Below are 27,681 nucleotides of genomic sequence, written 5' to 3' on the forward strand. Positions count from 1 at the left end.
CTATAGAGCGATCACGGTGACAAATGCCGCTTACAAAGTGCTATCCCTGATTCTGTTCCGGCGCCTATCACCGCTGGTGAATGGATTTGTCGGGAGTTATCAGGCCGGTTTCATCAACGGCAGATCAACAAACGACCAAATCTTTACGGCAAATTCTCCAAAAATGCCGTGAATACCAGGTCCCGACACATGACCTGTTCATCGACTTTAAAGCCGCATATGACACGGTAGACCGTGTGGAGCTATGGAAAATGATGGACGAGAGCGGATTCCCTGGGAAGCTGACAAGACTGATTAAGGCTACGATGGATGGTGTAAGGTGTTGTGTCAAAAATTCGGGCGGCCTCTCGGGTCCATTTGAAACACGCAGGGGACTAAGACAAGGCGATGGGCTGTCCTGCTTGCTGTTCAATATAGCGCTGGACGGTGTATTGCGAAGAGCGGGATTCAACATGCGGGGCACGATTTTCACGAAGTCCGGACAGTTCGTGTGCTTCGCTGACGACGTGGACATAATCGGTAGAAACAAGGAGGCGGTAGCAGATCTGTATACCCAACTGAAGCGCGAAGCAGCACGAGTAGGACTGAAGATAAATGTGTCTAAGCCGAAGTACATGCTGGCTGACGGAACCGATCGCGATAGGGAACGCTTGGGCAGTAGTATTACGATCGACGGCGACGAGTTCGAGGTGGTTGACGAGTTCATCTATCTAGGCTCAGGATGCCGGACAACAACCCCACCAAGTTGATTTTTCTTCCCGGTGGCTGGACCAAGTGGAGCAGAACCTGGCGAGTATCGGGCACCTGAGAGGTTGGAGACAAGCAGCAACTGACCGAGTGACGTGGCGGAATATTGTGGAACAGATTAAATCATGATAATATGATGTACAATCAGGAAATATAGGTAGCTGAGAAAAACTGCATCGACGTAAGAAACATGGATACAACGAAAAGAGAGAGTAAGCCTTTGACTGGAACGACGCAAGAAAGTTGTAGAAAACGATCAACAGCATGAGGGAAAGCACCGCAGTGCCGGTCATTGTTAACGACAGGGACGGGGATCTGTTGACAGACCATACATGTGACGGTAGCACTTTGAGTTGTTGCTGCACGGACAAACTAGTAGAGATGGCACACACAGAATGAAGATTTAGGATGATGGACACATTAGATAACGTGCAAAAGGCTACTCGAGAGCGCCGATCGAACTTTTAAAAGTTGGGAGTGATCGACTACGATCGGTACAATCTGCGTGCCTTTAGACTGTTTGGATGGGCTCATTTGCCGTATCTACAAGAAGGACCATACACTCGAGTGTAACAACTATCAAGTATAACAATTCTCAGTGCCGTCTATGAAGTACTCTTCCGTTTTCTGTTTAACATACTGCTAGTTGACTGAATCCTCAGTAAATGTCAGGCTTCGTGAAAGATGATCAACGACCGACCAGATGTTTATCGTGCGATAAACCCTGGATCAGTTCCTGGAATTCAACTAGCGGACTCACCGTCTGTTTGTGGATTTCCAGTTGGCGTTCGATTCAGTGAAACGGAACGAACTGTGGCAGATAATACCAACATAACCTTTCGTCAAAGCTGATTAACCTACCGTAACTCGCGTCACTTAGTGCACTGATTGTACATCGCTCTGAAAATGAACTAGCAGTTGCTCGCTCAGTGAGCCTTTCGCGCCACTTCTGGAGGGGTAAGTAGATTCGTAAGACGATGGATGGATCAATATCAAACGTAAAAATAACCAGAGAGATATCCGGCTTGTTTGTGACGTTAGGTGGATTGGAGCAAGGCGATATCAGGAATCAGTAGCGACTGGCCCAAATAGTACTTACCCCATGTTGATCGGAGATTTGTGCCTTTCCGTGGTTTTTCTTCATATTTTCCTGATATGAAGGAATGGAGAAGTGTCATAGTACAGTTTAAAATCCCTTTTCCGTCCGAGTTTCCAAAGATCGGTCGTGGATACTGCTCAAATACTGCTGTATTTTCTCTGCAATCGACTTGTTTCTCAAAACTTCTCAGCAAACTCTATAGCTCTTTACCACACTGGGTTAGGAATAATAGCATATCCTTGAATTTTAGCTCCCTGTACCTAGGTTCATCTATGTATCGAGAGCCAAAAATCCGGACACGCAATTACATTATATGGCAGTTACGTATCAAATGATTGAAATTCCGTAATCTGATTCACAAAGATCACACGAATAATACTCAGCACGCTGAATAGTAGCCATGTCATATTTGAGTTTGCAATGACTAGTCAGTGCACTGATTAGAATACTGCTTGGAAAATGCAGCAAATTCTTTGACATTTTCGGACTTACATCCGGTAGAAAAGTTTTTGTTTGAACGCAAGTTTGCATGGTACGCCAATGGTTGGTTTATTCAACTTATCGACAGTGATAGAACTGGTTCTGGACCAACCAAGTAAGCCGTAGCGACCGATTTTGCTAATTCGTCTGCAAATTCATTTCCGGTAATATCGGAATGACCGAGTACCAATTAGCGACGGACGAAAAAAAAGCAGGCCAGAAGCCGAATGCTCGAAGCGGCTACACGTCAGAATAGGGATATGCTAAGTAGTAGGCAGCCGAGAAAAACTACATCGACGTTAGAAACATGAATACAACAAAAAGGCAGAGTAAGCCTTTGCCTGGAACGACGCGCAAAAGTTGTAGAAAACGATCAACAGCATAAGGAAAAGCACCCCAGTGCCGGTCATTGTTAACGACAGGGACGGGCATCTGTTGACAGACCATACAGGTGAAAGTAGCACTTTGAGTTGTTGTTGCATAGAAGCATTTGAAATGATTTGTTGTTTGATTTGAGCTCGACATGATACTACTAATTCCGATCTGCCGAACGAAATTATTTTAGGGCAGCCTGACTGCTAGAGCTAAAATAGATTCTTTTACCAAATTCTCTGTTGAAGTTCCGATTGTACGCCCCACAAAATCGCGACGATTTCTACTTAGAATACGGTACAGTATCTACCAAGCGAATGAGATTGGTTTAATCTCATTTCGCGACAATAGATACCAGCATCGACTCGAACCTCCAGCAAAGAACCGTCAGTATAACAAGCTACGTATTCATCAAGTTGTCGCTCCATGGAGCTCTTTGCGAGGGGGAATTCTCAACTACGTGTGAGTGTAAGGTTTGGACAAGAGCAAGTGTACGCTCATCCCAAGTAACCATCTGAGGCCACAGTTTTGTGTCTGTAAGCAAGTGTACGCTCATCCCAAGTAACCATCTGGGGCCACACTCTTGTGTGGGTAATTGCACGATCTATTGGGTTACTGTTTCAAAGCCCAGTAATTTTAAGACGAAATGCACATGAATGCCTACATTGCAAGCTTTCTTGACTCTGAAATCGATGTGAGCTGTCCAACTAAGTTTTGAGTCAAGAATTTCCCCAGCGTACTTAACTTGATCTGCGACACCAATTTCAGGGTCAGTGTGTTTTATTCGGATTAACTAATAGTCCAACATGATGACACCATTGCTCAACAACACATAAGGCTTACTGCATTAAGCCAAAGGGTGTGTTAATGCAAATACCGGTGACCATTATATGATAATCATCGGCGAAACCATACGTCGGAAACCCAACCTCATTAAGTTTCCTCAATAAGCCATCGGCGACAAAGTTGCATAGAGGTGGTGACAGCACACCACCTTGAGGACATCCACGGACACTCAGTATCTACCTGTCCTAACGATGAGCACAGATGTCGGTTGCTAAGCATTGCGTATGTCCATTTCGTGATTTATGAAGGCAATTTTTGACCTCGTGTTGCTTCCAAAATTGACTCGAAAGTCACGTCAAAGTCACGCTGACTGCATGCAGCGGGTGCTCGCCCAAGCTAACATTCTGATCACTGGTTTGAGAAGATCTACCGTTCTAAAGATCTTTGCCTCCTCATAAGTAATGCGGCTACCTTTGGGAATGAATTTTTTATTTCCCGCCACGCAAATAGAATGTATCTTGTTGCAAGACTACAAGGTTCATCTAGAAGCCCGCATAACTCGAAGCGGAGCCTCTTGGTATGTTGATACTATGGGAGAGTTTGTTTTGGATATTCCAGACGGCACCGATGGTTGAGTGACTGCGTGACTGACATCCATCCCAGTTGGTCTGGTTTCAATCCCAGCCGAGGTCGTTGAGATTTTTCTTAGGTGAAAAAATCTGTGGTCACGTCTTCCTTCCGAAGAGAAGAACATGAAGAATGAATACTTACAAACAAATATCCTCCTCCCGTGATACTTGTGGAGTACGCAGTATATACGGCTTCTAGCAAAAGCAAGTATCTGAATAACATTCCTTCTCTTTCCTTCCGCGATCTACGTTCAGGCCTGGCTGGCATCGTTGTTGATCAATAAACACTAGGATTACCAGCGTTGGACATTGAAAGATGTTTCGCTATTCTCAAGCATTTATCTACTGATTCCCTGTGCAACTTCAGCTAGTCCAGATCGATAACGGAGTAGCAGCCAGAGGTGATCGCATAAGCTCAAGCTCCAAGAGTTACTCGGATATTCCATCGTCGGAAGATACCCGTAAAACCTAATCACCCAGTTTGTAGATTTGGGATGTACTTATGATTAGATAACGACTATTCTACCTTGTTTGGTAATACCGCCAGAGCAGAAAGTTACATCTAACACCTCTTCTCTGCCAGCTCGTGCAAATGATGAGCGATTTCATCCATTCAGTATGTGCAGATTACTTAAGTATGAGAGAGGGGGAGTATGCTAGACTATTACGTAACCAGTTTTTACCGAAGAAAAAAAAATGACGAATTTGTTACGTAATAGAGGGGGATAGAGAAATTTGTGATAATTTGTTACATGTTACAAGAGGGAGTCAGTTTTGAGCAATGTTTGCGTGATTTATGAATAGTTCCTTAAACCCATTACTGCTATAGCATGATGCAACCCTTATGAGATCATCAAAAGGTGATGGTTCGTTATCCGGCAAAGATGCCGAAGTTTAATTGTCGCTACTTGGTAGCTTACGGCATTCCTTTCTTGCTTCGGGGAACCGTCTGTTGAACAGCCCCAGTTTCGGTCTTCGCGGGTCTCATAATCGTCCAGGTCATAGTCTCGTACTGTTACCTCCGCCATCGCTTTACTTTACTGCGAACTCAAACATCTATCATCATCGTCCCGTTGGCAAACTTCATCTAATTATGCAACCGGACAGTTTCTTTGATTCGACCAACAGCGAACGTTTCAACTACGGGTGTTTCAGCCTGGCCTGGGCGCACAGTGGGACCAATCCAAAAAAGGTGGGACAAAACCTATTTGAGGCCTTAGATGTCATTTTAGAACCAGCATTTCTTCGTATGATATGTCCAAATCATTATTCTGCAACTTTTTAAATAGAATATTTTGTTGTTGGACTAAAGTAGAGTACCCGAGCAAAAAAAATTTTTCAAAAAATTTTTTTAGAGGGTCGATGTCTTCGACAAAGTTGTAGAATATTATGTTTTGAATAACTTCTTCTAAGATACCACAGACATCAGACCTCAAATTTCAGGCAAAATTGTTGTTTTTTGAAAATATGATCAAAAAATCAGTTTTTCGATATTTCCATGTTAAAAACCTTAATTGATTAATTTAATATGTTCCACAAACTTGCAGAAAACACTAAAATACAACTTTTTGTTGAAGGAACTAATAACCTAAAATCAATATTTTGGCTTCTAAAACTATTTTTCATATAAATTTACTCTATTTTCATCAAAGATTTCTGTTTTTAGGTGCACTTTTGTGCAGCCAAACTTTGGCTATTCCGATACTTTATTATTCGTAGAATAAAACTAATACTACATAGAAACAGGATACAGTTGGACGCATTGTTTGGGTGATCATTCATGTACGACGGTTTGTAACATGAAATGTGTCTATATTATTTTTAATGTATATACATTATTTGCTATTAACAAAATCTTACATTTTGTACGCACTTACAAGCATATAGAACATATTGAGTTGATCAATTACGGTTACAATATGAAAAAGTGAAAAAATGATATAAATTTTGAATTTAAACTGCCAAAGAACAACGATTTCGGCTCAAAAAATAAATAAATGGTATTTTCAACAGAATTCTTCCAAATACAATATTTAACAATTTTGCTGAAGACCTCAACCATTTAAACAAAATTTGATTTATTTAGTTCGGGATTTCTACTTTAGTTTAACCAATAATATTAGTTCTACAAATTCATAAAAGTAGAATAATATCTATTATTATCCTTAGATATATAGAACCTAAGTGTGTGGAAAAATATTCACAATATAATTGATTTCTATTTTTTAAGATGGTTGAGGACTTCAGCAAAGTTGTATAATATTCAATTTCGAACATTTTTGTTGAAACTACCTTATACATACTGTAGATTTATTTTTTAATCCGAAATCGTTGTTCTTTGGCAGTTTAAATTTAAATTTTATATTATTTTTTCACATTTCCATATTGAAACCTTAATTGATCAACTCAATATGTTCTATATGCTTATAAGTGCGTACAAAATATAAAACATTGTTAATAGCTAATAATGTATATAAATTAAAAATAATATAAGCACATTTTATGTTATAAACCGTCGTACATGAATGGTCACCCAAACAACGCGTCCAACTATATCCTGTTTCTATGTAGTATTAATTTTATTCTACGAATAATAAAGTATCGGAATAGCCAAAGTTTGGCTGCACAAAAGTGCACCTAAAAACAGAAATCTTTGATGAAAATAGAGTAAATTTATATGAAAAATAGTTTTAGAAGCCAAAATATTGATTTTAGGTTATTAGTTCCTTCAACAAAAAGTTGTATTTTAGTATTTTCTGCAAGTTTGTAGAACATATTAAATTAATCAATTAAGGTTTTTAGCATGGAAATATCGAAAAACTGATTTTTTGATCATATTTTCAAAAAACAACAATTTTGCCTGAAATTTGAGGTCTGATGTCTGTGGTATCTTAGAAGAAGTTATTCAAAACATAATATTCTACAACTTTGTCCAAGACACCGACCCTCTAAAAAAATTTTTGAAAAAATTTTTTTTGCTCGGGTACTCTACTTTAGTCCAACAACAAAATATTCTATTTAAAAAGTTGCAGAATAATATTGTGAACATATCATACGAAGAAATGCTGGTTCTAAAATGACATCTAAGGCCTCAAATAGGTTTTGTCCCACCTTTTTTAGATTGGTCCCACTGTGGGGCGCTGGCAGATGAGTGAATATCCGGGTGAGCGATGTAAGCAACACGTATTCTATGAAAAAATAGGGTGTCTCCAATTAACAAGGTGTCTCGAGTGCTGGGATGCATATTTAGGATATCTAAAATATATACAGAACTGAAAAATCCCTGTATGTTAGAAGAGAATCAGTATGGTTTATATCGCTGACACTCTCATAAGAGTCACAAGTCAGCGAAACTGTTACCTCGAGCCTTGCTTAGTAATTCTTCATACTCCAATTGCTATTTTGATGTCCTGTCTATTACTGGTCTACAGATGATTTTTAATTACGCCTCTTCGGATTTCAAATATAACGGAGTTTGTCAAACACTGTGTAGACGATTCTCTAGAATTTCTTTTATGATTTAGTTTATTTATTTATAAACATAATTTATTAAAATAAATATTATAAACTAGTTTTTTGAGATATTTTTTAGGATATATTTGTCGGTTCAGAACCCGTTATGCTCAGTTTACTTCAACTGTCTCAACTACAAATCGCTTGCCAAATTATTTTTTTTCGATTTTTCTTTTTGCTTGAATTACCACATTCCATATGTTGTCCACATCTGCAAATGTAATTCTGGTAACGAAAATCTCAAAACCTATTTATTAGCATAAGTATTTTTTTAGATTTTATAACAGTTTACGGGCATGCATTTTTGCTTTGTAACCGGCTGCAAAGCCTGACAAAATGATTAAACATTATTGATACACTCTGTAACTCTGGAACCAAACATCACTGCTGATATGGTGGCCGAAAACACGTAATTTATAATACGTACCTCACGAATCATCGCAAAAAAGATAATGTTAAGATAATTTGTTTACTGTCATTTTATCATCATCGTCCGTTTTTTTTCGCGAGATATGTAAAATTGTAAACTTGTTAATTTTCCGCCTTTCGCAACGCGTGGGTCTCTCTCTCTCTCGCTCTGTGTTTGTCTGACCTTCCTCGTGGGCGTAAAGAAAGCTTTTCATTTCACGTGTTCCCTCGAAAGTTACGCACACCACCCACATCGAAATCACATTGCCTATAAGAAAGTGAAAACATAGTAAAATCCGACTTGTCGTTTTGGGAAACATTCTAGAGGATGCTTTTTATTGGATAACACACATTCGAACCGGGCTAAAATTAGCTTTACGCGTTACAGCTTCCCTACACTCGGGGAGGGTACACACCGCAGTTCAGTGTCACAGCAGGAAAGGATGTGATGGATGTGACATGGGAATGGAGAAAAAGCATGACTAAAATAAATCCACACAAAGTCACACGCACGTCCGAGTTTGGCCTTCGGAAATTACGCACGGTTGCGTTCAGGGAAATCGATCGGATTTTCATGCTTTCCGGAGCCTTCGTTGGCAACCAAACCATCGGATATCCAACATTCGACATCGGCAGATAAATGGCGTTATAGCTGTGGTTCTTTCATATCGAATAAATCACAAATCATTGACATTTTTTTATAGTTAATCTGTGCTGTGCAGAGCACATTGTAGGTTTTTTTTCCATTCGCCGAGGAATTATCAAGAAAATTGAAATTTTGAGACTGTTTTTTATGTCCAAAATCGAAACTACTACAGCTCATATCTAACTGATTCTCGATATTAATTCTATATTTTTCTTTCTTTTCCAGAACCGTGAACTACAGATTATGCGACGGCTAGAACACTGTAATATTGTTAAACTAAAATATTTCTTTTACTCCAGCGGCGAGAAGGTAAGCTTTTATTTTAATTCATTCCATATTTTTTCAAGCATCGCCAACTTCTGTTCAAACTTTTCTTTAAATAAAAAAATGAAAAAGAAAAAAATCCCATCATGTCATTTCATCCTGCTCGCATAACGTCTAGTTAAGGTTTTAGATTTCAGATCGTTCCCCGAAGGATCAACTGAATATAAAAATATTCATAGACATAAGAACTTTTTTTGGTACGATTCACAGTCACTTATTAACCGGGTTGTTTTTTTGTGGGAACACGAAATATGAAGACGGATTTTTATTACTGCACTGACCCAAAAGATTCTGAAGTACTGATGCAAATAAATTGATTGACCTGTTTTTGACAGTGTTTGAGAACGGTTTTGGGACCGTTTGGAACGTACGAAAACGATAAAATAAGATATATCATCAAGTGATGGTGATAGTTCAAAAATCTATTTCCATAATTTCGCTGACATACAATTACGAAAGAATTCAATTTAAAACTTCCATTATGTGCCTCTGACCGATTTCCGGAAACGATAATTATTTAAACACAACTAACATTACGACAACTGGCAAATACAAAGTAATGATGTGATAACGCCAGCGCACAGCAAGTATTCTAATGCGTAATTTTATGTGAATAAATTATCAACAGCGTGGTCACTCGTGACAGTCGGTTCAAATTGTTGAAGTGTTGCAGTTGTAATGATGGTGTCTACGGACAACGCAAATATACAATTTTGAATACATAACCATAGCTGATTTGTGTGGCTAAAGTCCAGTTTGTTTACAATTCCACTTGTTATTTCGCGCAAATTAGGCGTCCTATGGAGTATAATTTCGCACGGCGGTAATTTTGTTTGTTTTTGCCAGATCTTAGACCGGTATGTAAGCATGTGTATTAGGCTATTCGACAATGATGAATTGCTGCTTTTTCAGTACTTTTTTGTATTCGGGCACTACCCAGCCAGTTGAACTGGAGAATGTATATTTATTTCCACTTAAATAGGGTAATTGGAATGGGAATGCATAGGTTATTTCTCGTTGAACATCTCCTGAGAATTCCTCAACACTTTTTATTTGGGGCGGAGAATTTCTAAAGATAGCGGCGAAGCGCCGCCAAGGACTAAAATTAGAACGGATTTTTCTGTAGTGTTATCGCCCACAATGTTGTTTTTCCGATCCCGTGTCGTTTGACGCATGGTCTATCACTCATAAACACTAAGCGTAAGATATTATCGTAGGTATATAAATGAGCAGAAGTTACGTTTCACAGATTGAACAACTCGTTTTCTCGTAAAAGCATTTTCACTCGACGCTCTGCTCTTGCCTTATTTCCTGTAATATCAAAGTAATATAAAAAATCATTTTTCATCAAATTGAAGAGCGTTTTCCAGGAAAAACTAATTCGTGGTTCAACAAAACGATATCCTATCATTACTTTTCAGTCTGCTGTTACAAATTGCTAGCCTGACAAAATCTTTTCATTATTTTCGACCACCTGAATTTCTTCTCGTTGTTACTTAGTTCTCATGGGATACTTAACTCAGGACTGTGTTTGCTCAATTTCTCAGGAAAATTTTTGTTCAATTCATATTTCCAATCAAATCTTGGTCTATTTTTGCATTAGTTTTGTTATAGTTATAGCTATATGTCGAGCTACCCAAGTAACCATAAGCAATAAATGTCTGCTAAATGTCTGCTTGGCGTCGAGTCTGGTACTACAAGGATTTTCCTTCACTAACCCACTTGGATGTTAAGTTTTGCTGCGCTGACCGACAATAGGACCTCTGATTTATAGTGCGATGGCATGCAGTGGGAGTAACTCAAAGTTCAGTATTTATTTATTTATTTGTTATTTATAAACGAACGAAAATCATTAACAGACCGCAATCGGCCCCAATAATGATGTCTTAATCTAAAAACTTTTGGCCGTTATTGTATGTTACTGCACAACGTCCTAGTTCTTGCTTGGACTTTAACTCGTTCTATTAGGACTGGAGAATCGATGCGTGCTGACAGCAAATTTGCAGCAACTAGGGCTCTTGCTGTATTTTTGCGCTGTTGGATGGTTGGATAGTTGAATAAGCTGCCAGCGGCTCTCGTAGCTAGGTAGCCAAAAAGGATCGCGCCAAAGAAGCCACCGTGCGGGTTCCAAATTGTCGAGCAATAATCCAAAGATTACCGGACTTGGTAAATTGAGCTTAGAATCTAATATTACTCCAAGATCCTTCACGCAACACTCTCGAGGAATAAGCAATCCTGATAGACTATAATCGAAATTGATAGATTCTCTCTTCCTACAGATGGTGATTGAAGAACATTTAGATTTAGAATCATACGATTATCGATGCACCATTCGCTGAAAACATCGAATTGTTTCTGCAAGACTTGTGCGTCTGCCAAAATCTTGATACGGTTGAAGATTTTGAGGTCAACCGCGTACGGCAAGCGTAATCCAGTGAGTGTATAATTCACATCATTGGAGTAAAATAGGAAGATGAATGGTTCACGGTGGCTTCCCGGTGGGATGCAAGAAGCAGCTGCAAACATTTCAGAGTAGTTGCTGCCTATATTTACGATAAGCTGACGGCCAACGAGACACGACGGAACCATCGAAGGAGTGATCTATTGAAACGCTAGTGGAAATGTGTGACAAATAAATTCAACTTTTTTTCAGACTTTTCAACGGAAAAACTGATCGAAATTGTGGGTGAAGCGAAAGCAATTATGCGAGAAAAAAATCCCCCAAAGGCAACCCGTAACCTTTGAGACTCTGGCCCAATGCACTAACCTTTATGCTATCTCTGGGATATGCACTTTTTAGGTCACGAGCTAAACAGAAATTAGCGGTATCTTCTCTGTGTCGACATTCCGTCTGAAATTCCGAACTTGCTTTGAAGATTTCCTGGATTCCGGAGGAACGATTTCCAGAGGAAAAAGTTTCTTCGATATGGCACCGGGTTTCGGCGTTTCATGCATTTCTGGTCCATTTGGTGTGGAGATTTGTATGAGATTTCTGTTGATTTCTCGTGGGTTGGTAGTTTCTGACTATGGTCTTTTGCAATACCACTAGAATGTGTCAGATTGGGCTCGGGTTTCGCGACGGGAATGTAGGTGAGTCCATTCAAGAAATTCAGAATGATTAGAGCCTACAAATTTAAAAACGCGATCTTGACTGCAATTATTCAAACTGCTATTCCGATATGATCGCGGATCTCGTGTGCTCGGAAGCCCAAAACCTTGGGATTTTCAATTGCACCTAGGGTGCAATTAAAAATTAAGAAATGTGTATTAGAATCTCGGTCGCACGAACATGAAAAAATATGCGAACGACATACATACACGCTAGCACGCACGACATGCAAGCGCTCACGCGCATAAATACATTAACATACAAACGCTTGTGCTCTTCGCGATCATCCACGCACACTTACACCCGCTATTTCGCAAACACGATAGCACCTCGGTGATAAAGTGAACGGTTTAGTACTTGTAATGCCCAAAAGCGGGCTCAAACTTGGGCCAACAAAGCCTAAGGTGCGAGCGTACGGTTATGGTATTGAAGTCGAATAAAATAAATATGCCAAAGGCTTACAAATGGGTTATATTTTATTGTCTGAAAGTTTGAACAGGTTTGGTTCACCTGGTAATTTCCTACAGCGTTTTTTCCGTGATGCAATTGGATGTAGACGCCAAATATCGATGTCTGACGCCATTTTTAAAACCAAGATGGCGAAATTCAGCTCAGCGCAAGCCTCAATAAGCCGAACAATATGGTATTATATGAATGGGCTTGTACAGCTGTATTTTATGCCGTTTTGAAATCCAAAATGGCGACATTCGGTTTATTTGATTTCTCTATAACCCAAACAATATATTGTTTGGGTTATCTTAATTAGTTTAGAAAATAAATTTCGTATATCACTTATAGGTGAATTAATCATTGAACGATATACTCCTGTGAAAGTGTAATAATGAGGGCAACAACTTCTCTGAACGAACTATACTTCTAAAGTTAACGGTTTAGACGCTATTAATTTTGAGCACGAAATCGACGTTTTTAAACACTGTGCAATGTGGGTGTTTTTGAAACGGACTTGGCGAGTAGTAGGCCATTTTAAAATCTAAGATGTCGTCTTCCGGTTTAGCAACATTATCTTTAATCATAACGATGTGGGATTTTTTAGAACAGCGATGATGAATTGACACCGAATGACAATTCTAGATGATATTTAATAATTCGGAATGGCGACTTCAGGTTTTGTAGACTGATTTTTAACAATCATAATATATGTATTTTCAGTAAGATCTAATTAGGAAGTCGCCATATTGGATATTAAAATAACGTCAGACATTGACCTCTAATAGCTGCTTACTCATCAAGCTCGTTCCAAAATACTCCATATTGTCTAAATTATACAGAATTTTGCAAAGCGTCACATTGTTCTCTATCATGTACTCACCACTCCACTGAACCGAAAGTCGCGTCTACTCGTTAAGCCCCTTTCCAAAGTACTCTTAAGGCACATTTCTCCACTCTCGCTTAACTTTTAAACCAGGTTCACCAGTACGTTTAAACCTGGCTTAAGCGCTAAGCGAGGGAGAAGAAATCGGCCCTTATTGATTGCGTTTTAGAGAATTTCTTTAAAACGGAAGTCGCCGTTTATATAATTGGCGTCAATACATCGACATTTGGAGTTTACACGTTCATCCCGTCTTTTCCATTTCTTTCAGTTACAGTTCTTTGCATTCAAAAGAACTCCCAATAAATGCTGTAAACGTTTTAATCGAGAAATCCGTGCAAAGAACCTTGTTCAGAAATCGGACTCTGGCTAAAATCGTGTTAATGGTGCAACCTTCTTTTTCTAAAATCATCTAAGTCTTCTGCATTCAATGTACCGCCCTTTTCTGCGCAGTTTGCCGGTACGGTACGGTACGTATCCCCTGTGGAAAAAAAACTTAGTGTATTCTGCGTAACGGATTCCATTTCTCCGTATTTCTACATGAATATTTTAATGTGGTTTGAAGTAGTATGGGGTTTTACATGTCATATCGACGCCGTGTTACGCCGAAGCTACTGAACGTTATCAGTACTCAATTACGTGCATGATGTAACAGTATATATGTGACTTCCGTGAGCTTCAGCACTGCTTTCCTAATACGAGTTTGTATAAAGTCAAGCACAATTGCGCAACTGTATTTACCCGGACTAAGCACATCTTTATCTTATGTAACACACTCATTTTACTGCACACCCGAACGATGCTACACTTTTTGTACAGTGGATAAGTAACAAAGCGATGGAAAGGATTGATTCCGTGCTTTACTGATAGAAAATAAATGATAAATGAGAAAAAATTACAGCTATCTTAAGACTTTAAATAAGATTTTATATACAAGATAGGGGCAAAAGTCTGTTGGATATTGAATTTGGTTAGTTCTTCTTAGCAGCTATCGCAGGGGGAGGAGTAGATTATTAGAAAATAGGCACATAGCAGTAGAATGTTCATAGGGACACAGTGTAGTCTGAGCATAGTGCTTCGATCCAGGACCACAAGGGATGGAAGCGGATGGACTATCCGCTATGTATTAGTTAGCTAACATTGACAGATCATGTCATTTTCGTTCACAACTCAGTGTTTTATGTTATTTTGCTCCACGAAGATTTCTGCTTTGTCGAAAACAGTAACAAATTCTTCATATGATTGCACTGGATGTGGGTGTTTTTTGGTATGCCCAGTTTTGGTTCGTCTTTCGGCAAACGTTCGCCTTCGCTAAATGAAGGGCGAATTATGCATTGTTTCGAATCCATCGCTATTGTATTTATGATCAGCAGCGGCTTTTTATTCGTTCCTAATCAACACTGATTTTCATATCTTGGATTTTTAGGCGAAAAAAATGGCTTGGACTATTTGAAATTTACATTGTTCGTAATATTCGTGTAGTATCCCTGTAAAATGCTGAAAATGAAAGGTTTCGATCCTTACAGTTGCTCGAAATACACTGATCAAAAGACTACAATTCAAGAACAAACATTCGAACATTGCGAGTCTTTTAACAAATATTCTAGTATCAATTACTACCGAGCTCCGAAGGGGCTACTTAACTAATTATAAATATTAACATCGAATGATACTATTTGATGAGATCTTGAAGAACTTTTCATCGTTTATTCTATTTACCTTAAACCATGCACTAATCGAAAATGTGTACAAACATTCCGAAACTTCATCAGTACTCAGTAGTATTTATAGTATACAGTCGTGCTATTTCTCACCTTACAACTCATTTGCTTACAATTCATATTTTATCTCTTATTTTATATAAATACAAAACTGTAAAATCACAATTAATTATCATGTTGTTTTTCTCTTTTCTAATCTTCTGTTTCGGTTTCGTCATCTTACTTGTAACAACTACAAACCAAAACGTCAACTACTACTATTTCTCTCTTCCTAACCGTGTAAACGAAACCAAACAAACAAAAAAACGTATTCCAATTCCTTCACCGCCGGCCGGCAGCGTGAAGATTTCCCCCTAGACATGGGCATATTTGCCGGTGCATTACAATCACAGGTAGCAAAAAACAATGATTAAAAAGCGGCAAAATGATAAGCGTTTGAACAAGTTTCCTGTTATTCTCCTCAAGTTTGCTAAAACCAAAAAAACGCTTAACTTCATATCGGCAGTAGTGCTGTAGGCCAGATCCTGTACCAATTTTGGACAATCCTGAATCAGAATGCTCTAGAGTGCAACCCAAAAGGCTCGATAGAAGCTCTAGTTCGGTGCCGGCATGTTAATGCTGCTAATTTTGTGTATTTTGTTTGCGCTCCCAGTACTAACACTGTTCTAATATTAACACGTCGAAAAGTTCGCACAGTTGTGCGATTAACGTGTGCTAGTTTCCCCGGTTTAAACAATAAATATTCATCAGAAATATTTCATCGTTCACAAAAGATGTAATATGCTTCAGGATGAAACACATGCAAATTGAATTTGTTCCATCACGTGTACTCATTATCGCTAGAGAGTGAAGAGGGCTAGATAGCGTTTTTCGGGACTCACTTGCTAATCTATTTCTATTGTCTCACTTACAGAAAGACGAAGTTTATCTCAACCTAGTGCTCGAATATATTCCAGAAACCGTTTACAAAGTGGCTCGTTACTATGCTAAAAACAAACAAACGATACCAATCAATTTTATCAGAGTGAGTTCAATCCTTCAACTATATTGTTCGAAGAGTTCGATTTAATTATGATTCTTTTTACAGCTTTATATGTACCAGCTATTTAGAAGCCTTGCTTACATTCACTCGCTCGGTATCTGCCATCGTGATATCAAACCCCAGAACCTGTTGCTGGATCCGGACACGGCCGTGCTGAAGCTGTGCGACTTTGGCAGTGCCAAACAGTTACTGCAGGGCGAACCAAATGTGTCGTATATCTGCTCGCGATACTACCGGGCACCGGAGTTAATATTTGGTGCCATTAATTATACCACGAAAATTGGTAACATGCGTAATAAGATTGTTAATGAAAGATTTATTTTACCGAAAAAAATGTTTTTTTCAGATGTTTGGAGTGCGGGATGCGTACTAGCCGAACTGTTACTGGGACAGCCAATCTTCCCCGGTGATTCGGGTGTCGATCAGTTGGTAGAAATCATCAAAGTCCTCGGCACGCCAACCCGGGAACAGATCAAGGAAATGAACCCTAACTACACTGAATTTAAGTTCCCTCAGATCAAGAGTCATCCATGGCAGAAGGTAGGTGCCTCACAAAAAAAACGATATTGCCACAGAAGGAAACTGAAAACACGACAACTCTTCAGAACACGTTCTCACTCTCTCTGTAACAAGCAAACGTACACTGATTTTCTTCACTGACAAAAACTTTTCCTCTATATAGTTTATCACCCACCTACTACCCAGATACGTATATACACAAAATAGATCGCAACTCTACACCCACGATAAAATCCACATTCTCTCAGTGTGATTCGCTTCGACTCATTTCAGTTAATGCTAGAGCGAATGTCTTTCCCTTCTGCCACGACCGAGCATCAACGTATTAGAGTAAGAGACACCCCGTGTTCAGAAAACAAATAAAAGCAAAGTATATAAATAGTTAGTCACCAAAACCGCAGATTGATCTGACGAGGCACGAAACCACGAATTTGCTAGTAGCAATGGCACAAAACTACATAGCTAGACATCAGTACACCATACTAAAATCCATATACATAAACCACCAACCAACAACAAAAAAAACACAACAACTCGCACTGGACCCGACTACAAGAACGAACAACTTTGCTGCCAAAAATATGCGTAGAAGAATATACTGGTCGGAAAATTTTACCCGTCCTACTTTCGGCTTGAGGTTCATTGATGTGTCATCCTAGAGGCACGGTTTTGCATACCGTCGTAGTTCGAAAAAGATGAAATTGTATGTGCGCCAAAGCGGAGCTGATGCTCTAGAGAGGATGTTTTCCGGAAAAAGTTACACTTTTGAGTGTAGATTCTCTGTCGGTGGTAACGAGGACAGTTCAATGTGCGTCAAATAGCGCAATGTGTTATGGGAAGTCACGTAACATTGAAACAAAATGTGGTCACCTGATTTTCATGTAGCAGGGCAGGGAACCGGGGTGGTCAGATAGATACGTAGTTAGTTGCGACAGACGTAAAGTAGGTGTGGCTCTACGTGATGTACCCCTGTCACTTTTGTGAGTTATGTTTGGAACTGTTTTGTTCATAAATTGTTGGCCAAATCTAGCAATGAATGACTGTTTTGCATTTTTTTCGGTGATGAACTCAGTTAGCGGCTCAGATATTATTGTTGAAGCTTGTATGTTTAGGTTTTCGAATTGAAATCCGGGGATATGATTGTACTGCCGTATTATTCTTATTACTCCCATCTGCTCAGAAAATACATAGCTAATGGAAGTGGGGTATACGTATCACGTCAGTGCAACTTTTTCATTCCAACATTTTTTCACTATGCTTTGGTTGGATAGTCTAATCACCGTTATCATTCATTACTTCAATCCATAAATGGTTCTGTCATGTCACTGGACTCATTTGACCACATGTTATTGTGGTTTAAATATTCTCTTAGGCGGGAAAGGTAACTCCCCTTCTGCCACAAAGTATGTGAATTTCACAAGTAACAACTTTCCATGATATCTTTGTCTTACGTGGCCTTTAGTTTATGCGTTCGATTGTAACATACTATTGAATTAGGTTCAAGAAAATCTAAGCTGGTAGTTCGTTTATTTCTTTGTATACACACCCATAGCCCATATAGCGGACAACGTTGTTTTGTAGTGCTCGAAGAGCCAGGCGTTCGAGAGTTGCAGAGCAATCCACTCTGACAGATAGTAATTTCGAGAAGAATACGGCTCGAGAGCAATCCCTCCAGATGCTGAAAGTGTCGAAGTGTGGTAACTAACAACGGTTTTCGTAGTTGGACAGTTGGCATCTGTTTCGCTATGGGAGATGTCGAAGAACAAAACGGATAGTCTTGTCTGGTTCCACGGATTCCAAGCAACAGAACAATATTCTCGTGTTGAGCGGATCAACGCGCAATAAAGCGATTTAAGACGAGGAGTCTGCTAGCAAATGGCTTGTGGCAAATAACAAGTTCGCCAGCCTACCAAAGCAGGGTATAGTGAAGAAGGAGAAATTGCGTTCTACGCGCAGGTATTTCCACCTACGTTGCGGACCGACGTGAATAATCTCATCAGCCATCATGTCTCAAGGATGCGTCACTATTTTTTTTACTACTCGGAAGATGAGGATGGATAAAGTATGTAATTTGAACGTTAGTGCTGAATTCAAAATGACTCAGAGATCCTTGACGTGAGAGTGTCTTAGAATGCTCAAGTCGAACAAATGATGGTTGAACTGGATCGGATGACGTCTCCGCACGAACGTAATAATTGAGCATTTTTTTAGGTTTAAAACCATGCTGTTTAAGTCACATTAAATAGAGATAGACGAAGTAAGAAAGCCTGGCGGGGTAAACCAAGCCAGAGCCGGTTTTATAAGTATTCCTTGAAAATCTTGCAGAAGTTATTCATGTAGTTCTAGCCTGGTCTGTGCTATCCCGCCGGACTTTCACTATAAAAGCTGTGAAGTTCACTCTAAAGATTTCGGTATTAGTTAAATTATCAGTTGAGTCCGTTAAAAATAATTTCATCGGAGAGAAAAGGCGGAATCATTTTAATTTGGTATTGACGTCATTAAAATAGAGTAGAAATATTACTGGCTCGAGATGACTTCCTTACAGAATACCAGAAGTAGTAAAAAGTGGTTCAGATAGAGAGTCCTTAATACTGCTCTTATATACCGAGTTGGTATAGCTTGGCTGTATAATTGTTCATTTTGGCTCATTTTTTGACTGTGCACTTTTCTTAGTGGTGGTGCCAAAGCTTTATTTAATGACATACAAGATGGTAGCCCGATGTAGACAAAGATTTCAAATAACGTTCGATGTTTCGCATGTGTCTGTAGAAACCGCGTTTGCCTTGCTGTTTCTATTCGTAGTTGATTTTAAAGTAATGGTTTCGTAATCCTTACATCTTCACTTCTTTATGCAGCTCATTTTGCAGTTTTAAATCGTCTCACGACTCGCGACGGTTGAATGTGATGAAGGCTGTTGATTGGCTCTAATAGTTCGTATTGTCATATTGGTCGATTATATGCACAAAAATATAAAAAAAAACTTCATCATTCTACGTTTATTTACGTTGCTGACATTATTGATTTCTTGACAGTGGTACCTCTGTAATAGTCGAGAATACCACAGACGCTGATGACAAGTGCATAGTGTTATTATTCAGTAGTAGAAACGCAATACTCGCTGGACAACATATCAAACCAGGCAAGTTGAAGTCGCCCAGCCTGTCGATATCATCAGTCGGGGTACCGAATGAGTTGACGAGAGAAACGAAGAAAAGATGCACATTGATCAGGTTCGAAAGACAAATTCTACCAAGTGGGAAATACACGACACATAGGAACAGAGTGCGATCGGCGAGTTACATCGATTGCCACCCCTGGTCAAAGCTCACTCACCGGTCATAGGTAATCTCTCTGTCTTTCATACCATGGTGTACAGCGATAAGCACACCACCACCCGATGTCTTACGGATGTTTCAGGCGTTAATGGGACCGTTTGAAACATGGCAATTCTGCTTGCACAACAACTATAAACAACGTAATTTACCCCTGACCAATAAGTCTCCCTAAACCATTAACGCTGAGGCACTTTAGAATATCCCAGAATAGATCGATCGTTGTCGCGAAAAATCGGAGAAAAGAGAAATTTACTGGAAACTGAGAATAAAATAGCGCTTGACGTGTTCGGTGCTGATGTATGCTTGCCATCGCTTTCACCCATCCCGCACACAGCACCATAAGCTATAGCTATCGAACAACAATTTCAAAACGCAATTCAAAGTTATTTTTCAGTTAAAAGAGACAAATCCTCAGGAGCCCCAAACAAGCATGTGGTCGTGAGCATGCCATGGTTCAAACTTGTCCTCTTCGGTATTAGATTTGCTTCTACATAAACCTAAAATCGTAGTTTTGAAGCACTTTTTCCCTTTCTCATATAAAGAAAGGCTATGCAATCACTGTAAAAATCGACTTTTTAACCGAGGCTCGGAGGGCCGAGTGTCATACACCATTCGATTCAGTTCGTCGAGATCGGCAAATGTCTGTGTCTGTATGTATGTGTGTGTATGTGTGTGTTTGTATGTGTGTGTGTCATTTAAACTAACACAATTTTCTCAGAGATGGCTGAACCGGACTGAACTTAGTTTCATCTGAAAGGTATAACGCTCCCATAAGCTGCTATTGAATTTTTAGTTGATCCGACTTCCGGTTCGGGAGTTACGGGTTGAAGAGTGCGGTCACACAGCAAATTCCCATATAAACTGGTACCACCATGATGTTCAAATGATGTAAAGCATATTAAAATTGATGTAACATTACTCTAGTTTGCGGGTCTGGATCACTAATGATCAATCAAAGCAGCTTTGACCACATTGGCCACCTATGACGGTTCATGACGCCCCCGGGGAACCCGCCAAGTTCCTAAGCTAATATTACACCCATTCCCCAACGAATTCTCTACCGATTTTTACAAACCTGATTTCAAATGAAAGATACAGTAATACCATTGACTGCTGCTGAATTTCATTCGGTTCTGACTCTTGCTTCCGGAGTTACAGGGGTATTAGTAAGGATACACTGGAATTTCCCATATAAATCGGTACAATCGTAATACCTCAGAGGCTAAAAACTATTGAAATGGTCACCAAATTACTTCTAATCGCAGATCTAGATCACTGATTGCCAATCAAACATTCTTTGAATATATTGTCCACTATCGACGATTCCGGAAGTCCGGAATTCCGGGCATATTCCACAATTAAAGTCACATCGGTTCTTCGGTGATGACTGAACCGATTTTCTCAAACCAAGTCTCCAATGGAAGGCAAAATATGCAGTTGAGTATTGCGTCGCCGCCCCTCCCCCCCTCCCCGCCTTGCTCTTACACCTCCTTCCTTCATCACTCCCCTCCCCTTGGACCAGGTTATGCAATTGCTCCAAAAACCGACTTTCTAACCGAGACCTGGAGGGCCGAGACTCATATAACATTCGACTCAGTTCGCCGAGATCGCAAAATATCTGTGTGTATGTATGTGTATGTATAATGTATGTATGTATGTATGTATGTATGTATGTATGTATGTATGTATGTATGTGCGTGTATGTGCGGATTTGTTAACAAAATGTCCACATCGGTTTCTCGGAGATGGCTGAGCCGATTTTTACAAACTAAGATTCAAATGAAAGATATAATATTCCCATAGGTTACTATTGCAGTTCATTTTCAATCGACATCTTGTTCCGGATTACGAGCTGAAGAGTATGGTTACAAAACTAAATTTGTTGATTTGTCCACATCGGTTTCTCGGAATTTTCTGAACCGATTTTGACAAACTTGATTTTAAATGAAAGGTCCATCAGCTGCTGTTGAATTTTGTGTGGATCCGAGTTCTGGTTCCTGAATTACAGGGTGATACGTACGATTACGCAACAAATCCCGATTCTAACGAATTCTGCGATGAAGGTAAAAAGGTGATTTTTTTTCCAAAATGTAAACACAACTGTTAAATTTGTAGATCTAGGTCACCAACAGTCATTCAAAGTCTCTTTGGCCACACTGGTCACCATCGTCGGATCCGGAAGCATCCAAATTCAGAATAACGGTTATATTGGTTTCTCGAAAATGGCTAGACCGATTTGATCAACTTAGTCTCAAATGAAAGATGTTGCGTCCCTGGAAACTGATATTAAATTCCATCTCCATCCGATTTCCGGCTCCGGAGTTACGGGTTGTGGAGTGCGATCACATAGAAAACTCCGATTCAAACCGATACCGCGATGAATGCAAAAAGGTGCTCTTACATATACTTACCAAGTGTAATAAGAATGAAAGACATTACCATAATGTTATATTGTACGAACCAGCTATTAAATCATAGTTTGGAGAAATGAGAAAGGCACAGTTGCACCTCTAGGTGGATTAAAACAGGTTTTTATATTTTTAAAGTGCGGTAAAATCAAAATTTTATACTGAAAAAATCTCGAATAATCGTCACTGATTTCAAGAATTGCTCCAGTCTTGATTCATTTTCGAAATGAACTTATGTAATGGGGCACACTTGCATCACAAGAAAAGTTTCGTTTATCAGGTCGTGTTCAACCTATCAGGGAATAAAATAAATAATTATTAAACTTTTTCCATTGCCATTCAAATTCATAGCCTTGTCCAAATACATGCACCTTTCTCTCATAACTCCGGCGACGGATGGGGTAATTGGACCCAAAATTTAAATAGAAAATACCAAGTGGGAAAAAGTTACAGCAATTTGAAAGTGATACACACCCAAAAATTATGAAATTTATACGACATGTAAACCAGCATGGTTGAAAAAAAATTGGTTGAATCGAAATTTTGAATTAAAATCAATGCACATAATTAAAGCATCAAAAAGCATATGATTGTACACTTTTATTCATATGAGATTACACGTAATACATTCCAACCATTCTAGAAAAAAATAAATATAAATACATTGATTTTTCAGCAAATGAAACTAATTTTCAATCAACGTGTAAAACTATATCAAAATTCGTTGGAAAAAACTTTATTTGGGGAATGATTTGATGTGTGATCTATTTTCATTATGCAAATATGTGCGTGAAATTAAAAGTAAAATACAAAATATTTTTTATGTATGCAATTTGATTTTGTACATCCTTTATATTAGTTTTGTAAGAGAATTACAAGCTGCACTTTTCCTGTCAATTACATACTACAGTGATGAGTCGCTTCAATGATTGAAACGCTATTTTGCGACATTTTAAAACGTTGCCGAAGAATCGAACTATGTAACTCTTCTAATTTATAAGAATGTGTTTTGCAGGCTTCTATAGTGCCATTTGCAACATGGTCATCAAATTCAAATACAAATTGAACCAAACACTTCAGCTCATGCATTGACACAATAAGATACAATCAAATAATTTGTATATGATTCGACCACTTACAGACAGTGTTGCTAGTAAATTTAATAATTTGCCAACCATCAGACCCAAGTGGTTTTTACTTAACCCCTTCATGGGCATGCTGTTTATAAACAACAAAGTTTTTAATCGTCTATAACTTTTTATTTAGGCAGGATTTGCTCACAAAAACAAGTAAGGCTAATAACTGTAACTATTACCTTTCATTTGAACACCAACAGTTATCCGTAGAACTAAAGTTATTTCAATTAGTTTGATTGGATTCTTATGGAGTGCTGCCATCGACAATGTATCATTTGACGTTGAAAAAAGCAATTTTGATATATCTTCGTTGTCTTAAAGTACTGAAAATTGATAAAACCAATCAAGTTTTGTCGACTACCTTTTCGAAGCAATTGGAATATTGTAACATTCTAGAAGAATTGTGTTGAGCATCGGAAGGTAAAAATTGAGATGCACTAGCACTGCAAGAAGAGCACCTATTTTGATCAAATTACGCTTTTCATGCTTCTTAATCCTATCAGTTTTAATGAAAAATAGTTTTGGAACCCTACATACTCTAAAGAAAAGTTGGTCATGAAAGGGTTGGATTGGCAAGTGGTTTTACTTTAATAGCTTTTTATACAAGCGACGGATCATTCTAGACACTACATCCTTGTAAAATTGTCTATGAATAACACATTTAGGGGACGAGAATAGCGTAGTTGGTAAATCGATTGCCTTGTACGCAGCTCACCTGGGTTCGATTCCCAACCTCGCACATAGGGTTAGAGATTTTTCCAAAAGAGATTTCTCTAACCCGAAAAGAGGCGAATGACCCTAACGATGAAACCTCTATAATAAAATAAAAAAACTCATCATTGCGATTTTTATGGGAATTGGCTTGAAAAAATAATTTTTTCATAAGGAAATCCATGTCAATCTTAAACCTTGAGCGCGAAAATATAATTTTACTGATCAAGTTGATTACTCTAGAGCCCAAATGAAACCCATACAGTTGCCTGGAGAAGAAATCTGATTTTTGTCTCACCCAAGCATCCACAGTGTTGTTCAAGTTATCTTTTTCTAGTAGTGCCTGTACGGCAAGACATTCAAAGTTCTTTGGACACGCGAAAAGCGCCAGTTATTGTTTAGTGTTCAGGCTCAAAAATGGATTTTGTTTTATCTCATCCTAAGGAAAAATAAAGGCTTAACACTATTTTGTGCAGAATGGCACAAAACTTTAGTAAATTGGGGATAACATATTGGTTTTTTTCTCATCAGTATGTGGCAGTCGTCTTATTCATACACACTTTAAGTTCATAAAGAAGATCACTTGTGCTTCTATTAAATCAGCTGGCGACACATGATGTCCCGTTAGTATAGCAGGTCTGGATTCTGGAAGAGGCGGTTGGTATGCCGAACTTGCCAAAACCGTAACCGGTGGCGACAACGAAGAACTCTGTGTGACTTTGCGTTTGGCCTGGCGGGAATCATATTGCGGTGACAACGACAACGAAATACTTTAAAAAAATCGATCTCTGCCATTGCATTCGGTTTTACTATAATTGTTGCAGTTAACAGTTCACGTGCATCAACCACATCACTCAATCTCTGCTTACTTGGCTGGCCATTTCCAGATGCTGCTCAGTGATCGCCCTTCATAAAAAAATCGTACAAAACCTCAAAAGTTTCCCGGATTTGATGAAAACTTCTTGTTAGGGTAATTTTGTAACAGTGCTCTGGATTCATTTTTAATATTTATTTTTTATTTTATTTTTTCGAGTTTATTTTAGTACTTAGGATGGTTCAAAAATTCAACATTGACGAATATAAAATAACTATAACAGAAAATTCATTTTAAAAAAATTAATTCATTTTTTTAAATTGTTGATAATTCTGAGAGACATTTATAAATTACTTCGCGGACCCTGAGTAATCAAACACTACCATACGTCTTCAGACTTATTATGAAAAATTACGTTTTTTTCTTAAACCTCCGGGCAAAAAAGGGCAACGATTTATTATTCATTCAGCATGTCTGAGCTAGAAAAAGGCTTGTGTCGACTAAATCGAATGACAAATAAAACCAGTTTGACTCTAATCGAAATCTTAACTAAAATCATTTATTCATATAAATACTAGTTGCTTGAAAACAGTCTTTTTAGGATTTATCATTCATTCCACCTTTGAAATTCTGCAAAAAAAATCGAACTGTTGTTCTCAAGATTTGTCGTTTAAAAAAAACCTCTAATTAACCTGTTTGCAAACATATAAAAATGTCAAATGATGAAAAATAAAAAAAAATGAGGTTTTGTCCAGCTAGGGGCCGCTGTATGCTGGGTCAGGGTTGGATGGTGTTGGGTCCCTGAACTGGTTGATAGATTGACCTTCACCAAGCACGGTATACATCATTCGACTAACTTTCTAAATCTCTAGAAGTCCAGGGTTTTTGGCGAAGACTTCCACCAACACGGCATCATCTCAGTTTGGGGATCGCGTGTCTACTTTATGGTTGTAGACCGGTTACGACGGATACAGCTATATTTTTCTAAATTTAGTAAAAATCGATCGATGCACGTGCCATGAAGACTGAAATGTATGTCAAATGTCAATAGTTTTGAGGTCGTTGCCAAGTGACACATTTTGCAAGACATTTTCAGTCGAGCTGTCAAATTTTCTTTGAATAATACTGGCAACTCGGATTGTGGGTGGAACAGTGCGGTAAGAATGGAGTCAATATAACTTTCGTAACCCGCACGGGCAAATTAGGTATCGTTGTCGGAATTGGGTACGCTAGTTACCAACAACAAAATCAAACGGATATCCAACTCGATTATTACTTATTACTTCATGATATCAATACCTATTCAGCCTGAAGTAACAAAAAGCTGAATAGGTATTGATATCATAGATTCATCCCGGAAGCAAAAAATTACAATTTGTTTGATTCAACAAGAACAACTTTATGGTTATATTTTTAAAATTGTCATTCTTTTCGTTGAACATTAACCTCACGCAGAATCAATGTTTGTTCGTTCTTACACTCACACACACACGTGTCTTTAATCATCTCTGTACTCTGTTGGTCGTATTAATCTGTTCGTTCGTTCATTCGTTCGTTGATTTAGCTCCTACTAATTGGTGGTCTTTGAGTTACGACTGCAAAGTAATGTGTACCGTTCGTTCGCCGCGTTATCAGCTTCACCAAGCATTACTCCATTTGCGCGAAATCCACAACAGCTTAGTAGCATCTCAGTTGGATGTCCAGCCTACTTTTTTATATTTAATATCAGCATCAATCGTTTGCCTGCTCAGGATTTGCCTGTGCTCTCAGTCGCTCTTTCATATAGTATCATTATTTCACAACGATTAACTCGCCTCTACGAGGAGGATTGACATTTGTTCCAAACACTTAATTGGTGTGAATTTTTTTTGGCTTCATTTTTTTCCGGTATGCTGCTATGGTTTGCATTCTATTTTTGTACTGCTGCCTGTAAGCAATTCACACACACGAAAGAGAGATAATAACCTGAGTTTGACCAATAGATTCTTTTCTACTTATCGCTACTAAGCTGTGCCCTTTATTTAGTGAACCTTCTCTAACTGATGTGAGTCGAATCCGATAGCCTGATGATCTGGAAGCAAAGCGTGGATTATAGAGTTTTCGGTTGAAATTTTACCATTTTCTTTCTATTGATTGTTTAGTATGATAATTGAACTACTTCGAATATTGTTTATTTTCTTCTTGTTTTGTTCTTTGTTCTATTAACATTGTTTCTCTGATTGTCCGATTTCTCCTTTTTATTCTCTTTATTATTTCCTAACAATATCCGCACCCCTGCCGCACATCTGCGCAGGTTACCGTTGAAATCTTAATACTAATCTAAGTGCATCTTCCTCGCGTACAGGTATTCCGGGCACGCACTCCTCCGGACGCGATCGCTCTAGTGTCCCGGCTGCTGGAGTACACACCGGGCACCAGGATTACACCGATCCAAGCATGCGCGCATCCGTTCTTCAACGAGCTGCGAGAGGGCAACAAAACACTACCGAGCGGGCGCGAGTTCCCGCCACTGTTCAACTTTACCGAGCAAGGTAAGCTAATCATTGGGTATC

General features: G+C 38.8%; 1 protein-coding gene across 2 annotated transcripts in view; it reads left to right on the forward strand.

Annotated features, from left to right (window-relative positions):
• Nucleotides 1-27,681, forward strand: part of LOC131684831 (glycogen synthase kinase-3 beta-like) — a 99,272-nt gene that overhangs the window by 59,044 nt on the left and 12,547 nt on the right. Inside the window, exons 4-9 of one of the 2 annotated variants that reach the window (XM_058968032.1) lie at nucleotides 8,906-8,989; nucleotides 15,503-15,556; nucleotides 16,078-16,188; nucleotides 16,252-16,489; nucleotides 16,553-16,746; nucleotides 27,474-27,660. In XM_058968032.1, coding sequence (XP_058824015.1) covers nucleotides 8,906-8,989; nucleotides 15,503-15,556; nucleotides 16,078-16,188; nucleotides 16,252-16,489; nucleotides 16,553-16,746; nucleotides 27,474-27,660 — 868 coding nt within the window. The remainder of the gene's footprint in view (nucleotides 1-8,905; nucleotides 8,990-15,502; nucleotides 15,557-16,077; nucleotides 16,189-16,251; nucleotides 16,490-16,552; nucleotides 16,747-27,473; nucleotides 27,661-27,681) is intronic. The other variant, XM_058968034.1, reaches the window with a different exon arrangement.

The sequence above is a fragment of the Topomyia yanbarensis genome, chromosome 2 (assembly GCF_030247195.1).
Source record: "Topomyia yanbarensis strain Yona2022 chromosome 2, ASM3024719v1, whole genome shotgun sequence".
NCBI classification, from domain to species: domain Eukaryota; kingdom Metazoa; phylum Arthropoda; class Insecta; order Diptera; family Culicidae; genus Topomyia; species Topomyia yanbarensis.